At 53.7% G+C, this 16044-nt stretch overlaps 1 protein-coding gene across 2 annotated transcripts; it reads right to left on the minus strand.

Annotated features, from left to right (window-relative positions):
• Positions 1–107: 107 nt before the first annotated feature.
• On the minus strand, positions 108–15805 carry Fhod1 (formin homology 2 domain containing 1). 2 transcript variants are annotated; one of them, XM_046435037.2, is made up of 22 exons: positions 15513–15805; positions 7842–7948; positions 7344–7408; positions 6968–7035; positions 6782–6887; positions 6608–6702; positions 6225–6336; positions 6038–6132; positions 5797–5940; positions 5541–5698; positions 5286–5462; positions 3840–3955; positions 3140–3753; positions 2694–2849; positions 2306–2488; positions 2100–2219; positions 1862–2023; positions 1287–1477; positions 999–1191; positions 757–919; positions 482–682; positions 108–408 (listed from the first exon to the last, which is right to left on the minus strand). In XM_046435037.2, the coding sequence occupies exons 1-22, from the start codon at positions 15711–15713 to the stop codon at positions 326–328; spliced, it is 3510 nt and encodes a 1169-aa protein (XP_046290993.1). In that variant the 5' UTR covers positions 15714–15805; the 3' UTR covers positions 108–325. The 2 variants fall into 2 exon arrangements, with proteins under 2 accessions (XP_046290993.1, XP_046290995.1); XM_046435039.2 differs by lacking the exon at positions 7344–7408 and having other exon boundaries at positions 15513–15649.
• Positions 15806–16044: the final 239 nt, after the last annotated feature.

A 16044-nucleotide genomic window follows, 5' to 3' on the forward strand; every position in this document is an offset into this window, starting at 1 on the left:
TGTGTGTGAGTTAATAAGGGACAAAGCAGGAAGAACTAGTCGTATGGTATTTCCCTCTTGCTACAGGCTCAGCTTGGGGAGACATTGAAAGGAAAAAGGCTCTGGAATTAGCTACGAAAACTTTATTTTGCGGCAAGTAGGGAGGTCACACATGAGCCCATGCATGCACGCGCGTACACACACACACACACCTAATACTGCTTAAGGTACTGGTCAGTCCCTGGACACTGGGTTCTGGGACCAGAATTTTGCTTTGGGTTCTCCTTGCTCTGTAGTCTCTTATGCTGCAGGCTGGGATCCAGCTAAATTTCCTGAGGCAGCACCTTCACACTTCCAGGCCAGGAGTCTTGCTCAGACCCAGCGCCTGTACCAGGTCATCTCCAAGTCCACTCTTCAGTGTTCGTCTCACTGTAGGGACAGAGTAGGGTTGGAGGGGGATGATGGGGTTCGGGAAAGCAGTGGGCTTATGGTGGGTACTCACAAGATTTACGGTTGCCACGGGAACGCTTCCTTTCTCGAGCTGTAGCTGCTCGGGGATTGCTCTTGGTCACTGATTGCACTAGCAAGTCCATGATTTCATCTGATGTGTCACTGGGTAAACTGGAGCCTGGGGATTCTTCAGAGGGTGCAGTGGAAGGTCCCACTGCTGGCGGCATGACTGGGGAGCTGCTCTGGACCATACCTGTGGGAGACCAGATAGGGAGGTCAGGTCAAGGTGGCCTTATTACCCATTCCCCACAGCAGCTATAGGTCTACCTCTGCTGCGACGGCTATGTGTGGTGTCCTCCGGCCTGCTGGTCAACAGACTTTTCATACTGGCATGACTGTCAGCATCACCCTGTCCTGGTCCACTCCCCACAGCCACTGGGACAGGTGGATTGCTGGGGGTTTCCCCTGCCACACCTGAGAACTTCTCTGTCTGAGGATGGGAAAAGGATGAGCTGAGAGTAGGGGAAAGAAACCAAGGGGTGGCAGTCAAGACTCAGAAGGGTAACTACCTCAGTGATCATGCGTCCTCGGGTCTTGTTGCGCTCACGGTAAGTGGCTCGCTTCTGCTGCTGCTGCAGTACTCGTTCACGGCAAGTCCTATATTCCAGGGCAAATTCCCGCAGCGTGTGGCAGAATTGCATGATGCGCACTTCACGGGCTGCTTGTGCAGTGTAGCCCAGGTAGAGCAGGAAGGCATGAAACCTAGGCAGGTTGGAGTGGGGGAGGGATGGGCAGTCCTGCTTGCCCTTTGAGAGATGTTGGTGGCAGTCTTGCTTCTTTGGGGCCCATACCCCTACCTGTTGTAAACACGGCGGTGCACTACCCTCAGTGTGGCAACACGGCGGGCACAGTGGGCCAAAAAGTGGGTGAGACGAGCACGCAGGGCTGGAGCCAGTTCATGTTTAGCCAAGCTCCTCAGGTTTTCCTCAGCTGCCCAGCTCCGGCGCTCCAGCTGTCCCAGGTTCTCAGTCAGTTGCTCAAAGTCCACCTGGAAAAGCAAGTGGGTACATGAGCTGTCACCCCAAAGGTAACAGGTTGCCTGAGGCTGCCTCTGCCAGACTGGCCATTGTGGGCCTAGGGACACAACTAACATTTGGCTTCTGCTCTCCAAAAGTTCAATCTAATATGCGAGACAAGTCCATTTGCTGCAACAGAGACAGAAGGCTTCTTGGAGGAAGTGGCAGCTGAACTGAGACTCAAAAGACTGAGTAGGTGTGTCCTGGCCAAGAGAGGCAGAGCATAGTTCACACACCTGTAGCTGGAGCACACCCTAGCACAGCCCAAATAGGGAAAAGTGGGAGGAGCCAACCCAAGGAAGAAATGCTCGCTTGTGCCCCAGCCCATTTTAACTGAATCTTTTGCTGGTGCTAACCTTGGCACAGCGGGTCAGGGCAGGGATTTCTGAGTAGAGATCGGAGGAATCAGGTAGGGTCTGGAGCACCAGGGAGCAGAGATGGTACAGCAGCGACTGCCGGCGCACCGTGTCCTTCACCTCAGACACCTTCTCCAGGTAGCTCAGCTCAAAACCACTGCTCTGAAAGACTCCATTTGAGCCAGGGCCTGGCTGGCTCCAGAGCCCTGACCTCTAATCCTCACGTGCTCTCACTTACCTGGGAACCATTGAGGAAGTTGCCCACAGCCAGCAGGGTAGCCAGGATGCAGTGGAAAGTGGCATTCTGCACCAGCTGTTCCATTCCCATTTTCAGGTCAAATAATGGCTCTGCGATTTCCTGGTGTAGGAGAACCAAGGGCTTTAGACTCATGTTCATCATGCTTACCTGTCCCCACTACCTGTCCCACTTTATGACCCAGATACCCGTTCCATGCTGTCATAGTCCAGCTTGAAGGCCCAAAGTTGTAGGCGGGCAGCCAGGCCCCCAATAGAGGCAAGAGTCATTAGGAAATTCTCAGCTGGGCCCAGGGGTATATCAGGGTTGGCCAGCTGGGCCTCTTCAATCTTCTGCCTCTCCTCCTCCGTGGGCATCATGGTCAGTAGCTTCTGAGGATGCAACCACCGCCCCACAGTGTTAGCTTGAGGCCTCATGCTCCTTTAGTCATCTCTCACTCCTCCTTTAGTCATTTCCCAGGGTCTGGCAAATGCCCTGCAGATATGTTAAGCCCATCCCTACCACCAGAGGGAGTGGAAATGTCAGTAAGATGTCCAGATCTCCCACCTCCCTTTCACATCCATTGGGTATCCCCACCTCAATGCCATCCTTGCTGACAGCAAACTCATCAAAATTGAGCAGGGCAGCCTTAATGACATGCACAGGTGGCAAAGTAGTTAGGCCAATGTTGATAGCGTTGCTGCGCTTGGGGTCCAGCACTGTGGTCATTGTCCGGCGGCCCTCACCAGCTTTCTATAAGATGGGGGGAAGAACAGTGAAAGATTGGGGAAAGGACTAGCTGGGGCAGCAATCTTGAGAGCACTCCAAGGTATTCCTCTGAATGGCTTAATGATCCTACAAATGGGAACCCAGGACACATAAAACATTGGGATAAGCTGAGATTCTAGTTAGGGCTCTGTCAATACTTTATTAAGAGAGCCCAAGTCAAGTCCTTCTCTCTTTATCCTGGTTTCCCCATGTGGGAGATGAGGGACTATTTCACCCCCTTGAACTCTGATTTTCCCCATCTCTGGTGTATTTACCTTGGAAGGAAGTACATCCTTGGCTCGGGATTCAAACAAGTGTTCCAACCGGGCTGTGTCCACTGTGACAGGCTCCAGGGAGGCCCACAGGGTGGTGCAGGGCCCAAAGCGGCTTCCAGACTTCCCGTGATCCCCAGCCAGCTTTAGCTCCCGCCAGAAGAGTTTTACAGTCTTCCTCTTGGTGGGGAGGGCTGGGCCATCGGGTGCTGAGCGGGGAAGTGGTGGGCAGGAGGATGGAGGTGGGGGAGGAGGATGTGGGGGGCCTCCAGAGTGCAGGGGAAGTGGAGGGGGAGGAGGTGGGGAGCCTCCAGAGTGCAGGGGAAGTGGGGGAGGTGGGGGTGGAGCCCCTTTCCCGGCCTCCACAGATTCTACATTTAATATGTCCTGGTCTTCATCCTCCCCCAGATCTGAGAAGTCCAGGTCCCCAATGCAGAGCTTTGGTGTACGGGTTGGGAGCTCCTGGATGGGCTCAGCCTTGGGGCTTGATGGCACCAGTGGTTCCTTAGGCTCCACCTCAAGGCTCCGCTGGGCCTGGAGCAGGACTCGAGGGACAGGGCTCTGGGGGGGTCTGGGTACAGGGGTTGGCTCTGAGGAGTCCCATAGTTCCCGGATGCCTAGAAAAAGAGAAGCGGCTATTGGCATCTTGCCCTCTATGCACAATAAGGGTGGGATTCTGGACTCTGCCCACCTGTCTACTCACCTGGGGGTCCATCAGCCTCATCTGGTGTGGCCCCAGCCAGTGTTTCTGCCCGGCCCTGGGCCAATGCAGCCTGCTTCTCTGTTTCTGCTGCTGCCACACCTTCCAGGAACCGGGCTCTGAGGGGAGATACTTGTCAGTGATGGTGTCTGACACAAGTCCATCCCAGGGTGGTACACATGCCTTGCTGAGCTCCTGGACACTGCCCCCAATTGCAGGCACACACAGGCACAGGGAATAGTCCATGCGCTGAGCAGACCCCTGTCCCCTCGAGGCAAGCCCCTTTTCAACTCTCCACATCTGGGGAGTTAGTAGCACCAACCCAACATTCCTATGTCAAAGTACAGGGAAAAGCTCTACTTAACATCTAACTTGCAACTTTCTTGTTCACTATCCTGACTTTATAAGGAACTTCTGAGCAGAAGGGAATGGCTATCCCTCCTTTGGCCTGTCTGGCAGCTTCTGAGCCCTACAGCCTGCCTGCCTGCAGAAAGGGTAGGCACTTAAGTTTATGCTATCCAATGTTTCCTTTCTGGCCCCTCCAGCCTCTGTTGGTCCCTGTCACTGCCCTTCCCACAGCGTTAGGTTGCTCCACTACCCACATACCACACAGCACCCTAGATGCCCTCCTTGCCCTGTTCCTGAGCTGGGTATCCCTATCCCCATTTCTGGTCTAAGCTGTTAAAGTTTCACTATTGAAGCACAGGGACTACTCTGACCCCAGTGAACTGCTTTCCCACTGCTTGCTCTTTGGATTACTATGGAGGCATTAATCTGGTGGCAGGAGCAGGGTCTGAGAATCCCCCAGTTCTGGCTGCTAGGGGGCATGTGGAACCCCTGCTGGGGAAGCAATGCTGAAGCCCTGAGCACATGGCAGACCTGGCAGGTTGGCCTCTGTACTTACTCCAGCCTGGCCTGCCCAGTAGGGGACTGGGGGACGGGTGGGCTCTCAGGGGCCCTGGGTAGGGGGATGAGAGGAAGAAATGGTAATTGTGGTGCTGGTTCCACCTCAAGGCCCATTTGCTGGCACTTACACAGAGGTTGGGCAGTGATATTGGGAGGAAGAGGAAGGAGTGGAGGAGGTAGGACATGAGGACACTGGAAGGGGAGGGGAAAGAATGACATGAAGCAGGACAGGGTGCAGGAGAGTCAAAGAGCCGAACAAGACTGACAGAGAAACAGAAAGAAAGGGAGTAGGGAGACAAAACAAGAGGCAAAAACAGGTGGAATGTCGGAAGGAGATAAAGGGAAGCCACAGGAGGAGGTCCAGACAGAGCCGAACCCCACACCCAGCAGTCACTTACCAAACGGGAGCAGTTTGGTGAAGTCTGGAAAGAAAGAGAGAAAGCACGCGTTTGGGCAGAGGAGGCTGAGGGCCCGTGGAGGGGCACAAAGTGGAGGGACAGTTGGAGATAGGGCTCTGGGAGCCACCTCTATCTTCCTACTTACTTGTAGATGCTCCTCTCACAGGAGTTGCCGGCTGAGGGCGCCACAGAAATGGCAGGAAAAAGGTTCACCAAGGTACCAAGCCCAGAGGCAAGGCCCACAGGGCTGGAGGCAGGGCTTATCAGCTGGGCAGGACTGGTGGTAGAGGTGGAGCCTATCGGCGAGGCGGAGCCTGTGGAGCTTCAGGTCGGGCCTGTCACCAGATTGGGTCAAGCCTGGCAGACTCACCCCTCCCCAGCTACCAAGGCTCGTACTTACCCAGGTTCTGGGGAGCGCACAGGACAGCCTCCCCCTTCCAGAGATCGGCGGCTCCTCTTGCCCTCCTCTGAAGAGGGCTTTCGCCGCTCCCGCCGACCACCTGCAGCTGCAGTGGCTGCTGCTTCCTCCAAGTCTCCATCTTCCAATCGTAGGGCGCTCTAGCAGAGGTAGGCCAGGGAGTGAGCCTGTGGTTGAGGCCCCGTAGGCATGCTGGGGAACTGCACCTCTCCCTCCCATTTTCCTACTCTGGGCTCACCTCATAGAGCATAAGCTGAGTGCGCAGGTCGACATCAGTGCCCGCAGTGCCCAAGTGGCGCTGTACCAGTGCCTCCATGCCCTGCTGCTCCAGTGCATCTGTCACGTCGTAGAAGGAGTCCTGATCTGGGAGCGCAGCCAGTGTCTGGAGAATAGGGATAGAAAGCCAAGGCAGAGGCTGGTGGGGACTACAGGTCAGCAGCCCCAGGGCCCCATAGTTAGCACCTGATCCCCACCCACACCTTATTGATGAGGGTGACAGTATACACCAACAGCTCAGGATCGGCACCATTCTTCTCTTCCAGGATAGTCACCAGATTAGCCCAGGGAAGAGCACCTGCCACACAGAAAGGGGAGTAGTCATGGGGGGTGGGGAGCAGGCAGGAGAGAGGGCTCAGAGTAGAGGCAGAGGAAGGGACAGACTCTGACCGGTGGCGCTGGCCACAGAGTTGACTGCCTGGATGAAAAGCGGTGCGTTGTTTTCAGAGTATTCCACAAACACCAGCAGCAGCTTCAGGGCCGTCTTCACCACCAAGCGAGACTATGGGAAGATGTCACTACAAGTGAGTGGGGTTTGGGACAGACCTCTGCTAGCTCCTATAGGAAGGGGGAAGGGGGAAGGGCTCCGGGGGTTAGACCTAGAAAGAATAGTCTAGGCTGAAAGACCTGGCTCCAGGGGTAGGCCCAAAAAAGCCTTCTAGGCTTAGAGGAGCCCCAGACTTGCTCCATTTCAGTCCACTTTGCAGAAGAGGAAATTGAGGCTCAGATAAGCAATGGGAGAAGGGTTCATGACTGGGTAAAGGGTCACTTACCAGGCTGGCACACAGTGTATACAGCCATTGCACTGTCTCACTGTGGGCTACCACCCCCAGCATCCCGTCCACAAAAAGCATCAGCTGGCCCAGTGCTGCAGACACAGGGATGGAAGAGGTCAGCAGAGGTGGGGGTCATGGGGGCAGAAGTCATGGGGAAGGAGTGGGGCTGACCTCGAAGGATGTAGCTCTGGTAGTTGTGGTCGGCAGCAGCACCCACACGAATCAGGCAACTCAGTCCCTCTGAGTGCACAAATTCAGGCACCAGGTCCTTGTCTTCCTGGTAGCACCACAGGGGATTTTAGGGAGGTTTGGGCTGGCCCCCCCCCCCCCCCCCCCCAGCCCACCTCTGAGCCTCACCTGGAAGATCTGCTTCAGTGAGAAGAGGGAACGGCGGAGCTCAGGGCCACTGGACCCATATAGTTTTTCTGCAAGGGGTAGGTAGGCGTAAAACCCTTAAGGTGACAGTCCTCCTCCTCTAGAACACAACCACAACCTCCCACCAAAGAAGATTCTAGTATTCTCTAGTCCCTGACTCTGGGTACCTCCCACTACTGCCACCACCGTAGTCTAGTTGTGGCATTAGTCCTGGCCCTGGGAGGAGAGGTCAGGGGAAGGCAAGAGGGGGCACATTCAGTCTCCAATCTACTCTGTCCAGTCTTGCACAGGCCTGAAAGAAACTGGACCAACTGGGCTATGAGGGTGGGGATATTGGGAGACTGCTGGACACACTCACCCAAGATAGCGTTGACTCTCACTGAGAGCTGGGTTCGCAGAATCAAAGTGGGCTTCCGCCCTTTGCTGGAATCAAGCAGCCTAGTCAGCAGCTCCCAGCCCATTCCTCAGGGTCCCACCCCCTGAACTAATACAGCAAAAGTCTTCCACATGCCAATCCCTGGCCCAGTTCCTTCCTTCCCAACCACTACTCCAAGGGCCCAAGGCTTAGCCAGACAGGAGGGTTTGTGTAAACACAGGTATTTTAGGTATGTGGGAGAGCTCCTGCATTCATCTTAGGCAGCAAGTAACACTGGCCAAGCTTTGGGATTCCCCAGGCATAGTTCCCTGGGGTGGCAGGAGGTGACCTCTAGCCCGGGCTATAGATCAAGTGTCTCAGCTGCTGACACCTGAGCCAGCCCCTGGTGGGGACAAGGGTGGGGACTTGGACCAGACACATGCTAGCTCCTGTGGAGGATGGGGAAGGGCTCCTTGCTTCCCTGGCTCTATCAGTTCTAACCTGATCTCTTCATAGAAGCCCTCCAGCATCTCCCGCTGCTCTTCCAGGGACAGTTCGGAGTCCAGGTAGTACCCAGAGGGAGACACTTGCAGGGCACAATCCTCCAGCTGAGGATAGAAGAATAGCTGTAAGGCTGGTGCTATAGTTTAGATGTTGAATGTCCCCTGAAGTCCATGTGTTAAGGGTTTGGTCCTCAGGGTGGGGCTATTGAGAAGTGATGAGTTGCTCACCTTTGTAAGGCTCTTAAGATGCCTTCAGAGAGATTATGAGACCCCAGCCAATCCAGTATTTCTCTTTACTTTCTGGTCCATGAGATGTGAGCAATTTGCTTTGCTAAGTACTCTTGCCATGATATGCCACCCTCACCATGGGGGCCATCCATTTTGGATTCAAACCTTCAGAATCATAGGCCAAAAATAGCTTTTTATCTTTTTATAAGTTAATTGCCATGGTATTTCATTATAGTAACACAAAATTGACTAATGCAGCTGGGGAAGAGGTGGCAAAGATATGTATAAAGACCCTATGCCTGATGACCTGCCAACACAGTAGCACATGCCTATAATCCTAGAGACTTGAGAAGCAGGATGATCACAACTTGGAAGTCAACCTTAGCAACTTAGCAACAACCTGTCTCAAAATAAAAATAAAAAGAGCTGGGGATATAGCTTAGTGGAAAAGTGCCCCTGGGTTCAATCCCCAGCACCAAACAAACGAACAAAACCTCCTATAACCTTTTACTTTCCACCTGAGGTGTGGTCGAGAGGCACACAAGCATCTTCACTGTAGCTGAACATTCCTTCAGCAACTGTTTCTCAAGTACTTTCTAGGTACTGAGCCCTTCTGTCTCAGGTGCCAGGCTTTCTTGCCCTTTGTATGTGCCATCTCCTCTCCTGGTTAGTACCTATTTTTTTTTTTGGGGGGGGACGGTACCAGGGATTCAACTCAGGGGCACTTGTCCACTGAGCCACCTCTCCAGCCCTGTTTTGTATGTTATTTAGAGACAGGGTCTCACTGAGTTGCTTAGCGCCTCGCCATTGCTAAGGTTGGCTTTGGACTCAGGATCCAAAGATAACGCTTTTGGAAAGCCTTCCTGAATTGTCCAGCCAATGTTAGGCAATCCACCCAACTCCATATATACACTCCTTGCTGAGGCATCCCACATAATCTTATCATATCCTTGACATGACACTAGTTTTCCTCCCCACTGACTAGGTTCAGGCACTTCGCCTGTGTTGCTCCCTGCTATACCTGCAGAGTTTAGCACAGTACTTGGCACACAGTAAGTGCTCACTGAATACTTGTTGAACTAATGAACACAAATGAACAAGGGGCATGGAGAGAAGATGGGAAGAAGTTCTTGCCTTCAAGGAAGCTCACAAGCATGTGGGGTGATAAGCTGTAGCTACAAAGCATTGAAGCCCAGGGAGAAAGTGTTAAGCATGCAGTGAGGTGCAAACCCAGCTGACAGAGCTGGGAACATCTCTGCAAGTAAGATATTGAGGAACAGGGGATGATACATAGACTCTCCAGACCCTTTAGGCCTTAGTTGCTTTATTTTTCTCCCAAGGGGGCTACAGTTATAATGGTCCTAGTTAGACCTCAGATTTTAGGGTTTGACTCAGTCAGTCTACACAGGGCCCTGAAATAGGCATTTGTAACAGGAAAACGTGCTCCATCCATGTATCCACTTTCCATGTTTCTCTCCCCCAAGCCTGGCTTCCCTCCACCACCACCACATGGCACTTAGCCCCTTCAGAAACACCTTATAGAGGCCAGAATGAGGAGACTCCAGACACTCTGAGAGCAGCACTGTGCCTTGTTGTGGACACCTCCCCCACAGTACAGTGCTGGCATGCAAGACTATGCAAAGTCCCCTTTATTGAGTGACTCTGGCCCTTGAGGTGCTATGGCCCAAGAAGAGCCTGCTTCTGGAAAGCCAGGAGGTCTTATGGTCTCCATTTCACTGAACAAGTCAAATCCAACATTTGTCCTGCTGTTTGGCCTGCCCTGCCCTGCCCTGCTCTGGACCCCACCCAAGGACTCCAGCTGCCCTTGGTCCCTTGGAGGAAAGGGAATCCAGCTCTAGCTTCTGTCTTTGCTTTGCACCCCTACTCCTGCCTCAGAATATGATCTGGCTCCTTCCTGGCAGTTTACCCCTATAGGGCCCTTGGGTGACACCCTCCCCCCTTGCTTGGGACATGGGACATAGGACAAACACTCCAGCCTGTTCTCTGACCCACTTCCTGCCTGGCTGCCTGCCCTTCCCAGGGCGCCTTGGGCGGGCCTGGCCTCTGTCCCTTCCCTGGGAGCAGAGTCATCCTCTCCAGGTCCTACTGAGAATAGGCCTGAGAGGGTGTATCAAGACACTAAGGCTAGAGTATCTCACCCAGGGCTAGCTCAGTTAAGGCCACCTTCACATTCCTCATGATCCCTCTTCCCACCCAGCGACACAGCAGCTTACCCCCAAACTCCAGCCCAGCCTAGCCCCATCTCCTTGCACCTTGGACTGGAGTATTCTGGGATCTTAGAGAAACATACATACCCCAGAGCCACAACCCCTGCTCCTAGTCATTCCAAATCACACACATTCATGAACCTGGCTGTTTTAGGTTCAGAAGACACAGCAGGAACCAGACAGTGCCTCTCTCTCGGCCTTCCCATCCTTCCAACCTAGCAGGGAAGACAGTCAGGCCTGACTCAGAAAAAGCTCACAATAAATGTCGAATCACAACTTCCATGAGTGCTAAGAAAGGGGAGGAGCAGATGTGGTAACACTGGAGGTTGATCATATTAGCCATGGTAACCACTCACACACCCAGGTATATGGTCAGGCATGTCTGTGCACAGGCTAAAGTAGCACATCCCCAGAGGTTAAGCCCACAATGCTGTCCTCTCCTCCTGCACTAACTCTTATGTGTTCCCATCCCAAGTGAGCAAGGAATGGCCCTTTCCTCCAGAATACCTGTTGGGGCTAAGTGGTCCATCTCCTCTAGCTTCCTCAGGCAAGTTAACCCTTTCCTCTATGATAAGAAACTAGGCCTCTTCAGCCACTTCACCTGTCCAGTCCTGCCAGGGTTCCATTCCTGGGAGGAGGTCCAGGAGTAATACCTAGCCTAATGCATCCAAGACAGTGTTCCCCAAACCCCAGCTATCTGTCCTGGTGGAGGTGGGGGATGGCAGGCTAGAGTCAGGCAGGCAGCAAAAAGGGGAGACTTCCTGCCACCAGGGTGGTACTTATCCTTCACACCCCTGGCTGCTTCCTAGGGTCACCATTCTGAAAGCCCAAGCCTCTGGACCTTGTTTCTAACACCCTGGGGCTAGGCCAGGCTTGAGCAAGTCCAAACCTAGTCCCTGCTGACAATGATTAGGGTCAGCATACTCTATGGGCCCATATTCTCAGCTCCATTCTGGATCTTGTCTTCCTCACTTCTCTGGTATCTGTCTTTTGATGGAGTCCCTCCCCCATTCCAGGCTTAGCCCCTCACTTCAGCCTTCAGCCCACTTTTCTATTTACTCTCCAGACTCAAGCTTTTTTGGCAGCCCAAACCCATTGACTACATATGTTTTTTTTTTTTAATTTTTAATTTTAATTTTTTATTTTTTGCAATACGGGGTATCAAACCCAGGGACTTGCATGCACTAGACAAGTGCCCTACCACTTAGCTACACTCCAAGTCTCCTTATACATGGTTTTATATACAGGATAAAGCTTAGGGGAAGATGGTGTCTATCCTCCCCCCATTTTTGATACTGGGGATTGAACCCAGGGATTAACTACTGAGCTACATTTTGGGGTTTTGGTGGGGTGTTTTTGTTTTTAAATTTTGGGATTGGGTTTCACCAAGTTGCTGAGGCTGGCCTTGAACTTGTCTTGCTCGGTCTCCTGAGTTGCTGGGATTACAGACATGCACCAAACAGAACTAGCTTTAGCTCCCCAATACTTTTTATAAAAGTATAATCGGGTGAGAATGAATATGCAGGAATAGAGTGCAAGGAAGATGGAGGAAGGGCAGAATTACATGCTGAAGAATTTTTGTTTTAGGAAATAATTGGCCTATTACTTATTTTGACTCCTTTTCTATAAACACAGGACCCTGTGCTCTGAAGACCCTCCTTTCCTTTTATCTTGTGTCTCTAGTTAGACTGAGACTTCCTGGATGACATGGATGAGATGTCATGGATGTGCTTTGGGGAGGGAAATCCACATTTGTTTTGCCTCCACTGTGTGGATGCCTAGTTCATTTGATTATCCTGATAATCTTTTTACAAGTGAGGAAACCAAGGTTCAGAAAGAAGATGAATTGCTCTTGAATGGACCAAGGCTAATTGACTCAGATCTTGGGTGGATGGGACTTAAAAGTGCTCCAGGGAACTCTGAAAGGAAAGTGGGAGTGTGGGCTGGGGCCTGCAGGATTGCCAAGGGCTGGATACTGCCCCCTCAGCTTCCTGGATTCTGTAAATATCCCAAACTGGTCCTCCCAGTTCTAGCAAGGAAACACAAATGAACACACACACACACACACACACACACACTATATGTTGCTAGTCACTGAGGTCACAAAATCTACTTCTGAAAGGATCTAGGTACTATAATTCAGCTTCTCTAGCCCAGAAAGACCAGGAGATGGAACAGGTCACAGGAAAGCCTGGCAGGTCACCACTCATGCTCACATCCCAATTTTCTTTAATCTTCAAAGTGACTCCCATATTAGGGAATGAAAGAGCTCAGTTCATCACCAGAGCACTCTACAGTCCCCTTAAGAATTCTCAGGGACCCCTTCAGTTAGTCCCTAACCTAGAAGGTCAGTTTCATACCTGAGCCCCCTTGCCATAATGGGTCCTGAGAGGTAAACAGGGCTGGAGTGGGTTGGAGTAGGGTCAGGACATATTTTGGCACCAAGCCACCCCCGTCCTACTCTAATCTTCAGTCATATCTGTCTGGGGGAACAAAATTATTGGTAATGACCAGTTATCCTTGCTGCCAGGAAGAGGAGACTCCTCTAGCCCTTGCAACAAGGTCAGAGAAACACCTCAGGTCCTCTGCCCAATGCCCAGGAAGAAGGTAGTGGTATCCGAGATGTGACAAAGCCTTTGAGGCTCAGAGGAGGCTCCTAAGGCCCTTTCTAGAAGAGAAGACAAAACTGAGTAGCTCTGGATTAAGAGATAAGACACCAAAGAGCCAATTCTCACTGGGGTGGGGGCAAGTCCTTGGGCTGGGACAGCCTTTTACATATATGCGAGAAAGGCACTCCTGAGGGCCCCCTGACCTGGGAACTTTTAGCCTGGCCCAAGGCACTGTCAGGCTCCCCCCACCAACCAGGGCCAGGAGATGAGTCAGAGGCTGAGGACAGGAGCTTCCTCCTAGACTTGGAGGAAATGAGCAAGGCTTTCTCAGACCTGCAAGCTCTGAAATGGTTTAAAAAGGGAGTCCCCAGGGAACTCTAGGTTCAGTAGGTTGTTGGGGGTAGAGTCCCTGTGAGAGTGGGCCCTCTTCTATACACAACCAGGGAGGGTGCAGGGTGTGCAGGGATGATGGACCAGTGCTCCAGAGTGGGAGGGCAGAGGTCACTTGGCTGTGTCCTGTCCTCTGCTTGACAACTGTACACAGGAAACAGCAGTGGGTAAGCAACCTCTCCCTCTTATTTCTGCCCTATAGCCTGGGACAGTGATGCCTGGGTTTGGGGCCATCTCTCCCTTTTGGAAGGCTAGCAAGGTAGGCCTGAGTTATGTCTGGGCTTCTGGTGCACCAGCTTAAAGTACTAGGGGAGGAACCAGTTGTTAACATTTCCTGTGAGGAGGAGCCTTGCTCCCCCCTTCCTCAGCTCTCTGATGTTCCTGCCCCATCCTATTCACAGTCCCTCTTCCTCCAGCCTTCTATTCTGGGTCTGTGGTCACAGTTTATATTTGGGACAAGCACATCACAGTGCATCTGACCATTCCTGGAAAAGCTGCCAGCTCCAGGGAGTCCTGGTTCCAGACACTGTGGTAACTTAGCTTGAAGGTTCCCAAAGGCTCTTAGTGGGGGACGGGACAGTCTTCAGTACTCCAGGTGGAGATCCTGAAAGGGGACAGACCAGGAAGCAGAGTTGCATGTGAGGGACTTAACATTCTTCCATGCAACTCATGTCCTTAGCTAAGGAAAAGAGAAAAGGTCAGGGCACCTGGTAGGTTGGGAACTTGGTCTTATTTTTTCCTTTTTCTGTGGTGATAGAGATCAAACCCAGATTCCTATTGTATGCTAAACACATGCAGGAGATCAGGTATCTAAATGAAGGGGGAGAAGGGATGGTTCTGAACCTCTTTCCTGCAGCTGACCTCCCAGGCCTAACCCTGGTTGTGAAGAGGAGTGTCAGAGCTAGGTCCTGCTCCAGAATGGGAGAATGGTAAGAATACTATACTCTAGTAGTCCAGCCTTGTTTCTGAAGTAGTTCCAGGATGAAGAACCACCTCATTTCTGTACCCCTTTTTCCCTATCCCACCTACTGAATGGCAGGTGGGCTCTGGCTGGACATACTTCTAGGCCCACTTCAGTCTGCTCCTGTGAAAAGGGCAGGACAAGATGGGGATGCATGAAAACTCCGGAGGTGGGCAGTATGCTGCATCCTTCCAGCTGTGGCCTTGAAGCTGGGCTCTGCAGGGACACGTGCCACTCCCCAGACGATAGTCTCCCCACCCCTCCCGCGGCCGCTGGGAGGCGGGGCTGGCCAAGGCTCCAGGAATGCAGGCCTGGGGGCCTGGCGCCCAGGGCACATTCCAGGGAAGACCCCGGGCCCAGGGGGCATGTTTGCGCAACTCGGTGTCCTGCTGAGGCACCCCACCAACTCCCACGGGCGTTTCCTAACTACTCAGAACCGATCCACTGGCGGGGAACCCCAGGGGATGAAAGGGCGCCTCCCGGAGTCTTGGCCCGGAAACAGCGCGCCGGAAGGGCTGCCTGAGGGGGTCTGTGGGCTGCGAGCCCGAGTGCGGGGAGGTCTGGCCGGCCATCTGGAAAAGGGCCTCTCCAGTACTGTGCAAAGTCGGCCTTGGGGCCGGTGCAAACTAGGGCAGGACGGAGGTTTAAAATTAGCCGGGACCGCCCCCTCCCTTCCAGGCGCGGGCCACAAGCCGCGGGTGTACGCGGGGGTGGGGAGGCGGTGACTCAAAGGGCTTTTCCACTTTGTGCAGCCTCCCGCGTTCCGCGTAACCCGGGCCTGGTCGCTTCCCGTGGACTCCTCTCACCCGGCAGTCTCTTCTTGGCCGGTACACCCAGCCTCCAGATACCACTTCACCTCTAGTGGCCCGCCCTGGATCCGTCCCTCCTCCTGATACACCGCACCCCTCTCACCTGAAGCAGGTGGAAGCTGGTCCCTCCCTAGCTCCGCCTCCTGGGTCTGTTACAGCCCTAACAATTACTGACACTCAGCCCAGGACAGCCACCCTGGCAGACCCGCAGCAAAAGGGCACCGTGCACCTCTTTAGGTGGGCCTCACTTCGAGGGGAAGCCAAGACAATGCAGACCACAAGCTGATAGTCTCCGCCGCCCGCAGGCGTGAACCCTGGGATCCCAGTTCAAGTTTTTTCCTGAGTACACGCTCCAGCCTCTTCTTGAGAGACACCTCCCATCGGGTTTCAGGGAGCGGACTCTGAACTCCCTATCGCCCCAACTTTTCTCCGCGCCCCTCTCACCTTGAGTGGCGCCCCTAGCAGCCGGTGCAGCGCAGGTATTTGAGCACCCAGGGGCAAGGCCCCGTCCAGGCTGCAGGTAGGGGCCCGTCGTGGCTCCGGGAAGTTGGCACATGCAAAGGGGTCGGTGTCTTCCAGGTACTGCACCCTCACGGTCACCACTGATACTGGCTCCCCGTCCCCGCGGTCTTCCCCGCCTGCCATGGTTCTGCCACGGGCTCGCACCGCGCGCGCGCCTCGGTGTTTCTGACCCTCAGCAGCTTCCACTCGTCTAGCCCTGCTGCTGGGGCTGGGCCGGACCGGACGCTGTGGGGGGCGGAGCCAGACGGAGGCGGGGCCGAGGAGGGGGTGGGACTAAGACTGGGCCCCAAATGCGCGCAGGGGGTAACCACTGCCAGGGGCGGGGCTTGCACCAACCACTCAAAAAACCCGATAGTGATCCCGTTAGTTCCCTGACTCTGAGGGCGGGAAAACCCGAGCTGGCGCCCCGCCTTGGAGAGCGCAGAGGCTGGGAAGGCTTTCCTTGGGCTTGGGG

The sequence above is a fragment of the Marmota monax genome, unplaced genomic scaffold (genome assembly GCF_021218885.2).
Source record: "Marmota monax isolate L192 unplaced genomic scaffold, Marmota_monax_Labrador192_F-V1.1 WCK01_AAM20220418_F8-fsc00024, whole genome shotgun sequence".
In the NCBI taxonomy this organism is placed as follows: domain Eukaryota; kingdom Metazoa; phylum Chordata; class Mammalia; order Rodentia; family Sciuridae; genus Marmota; species Marmota monax.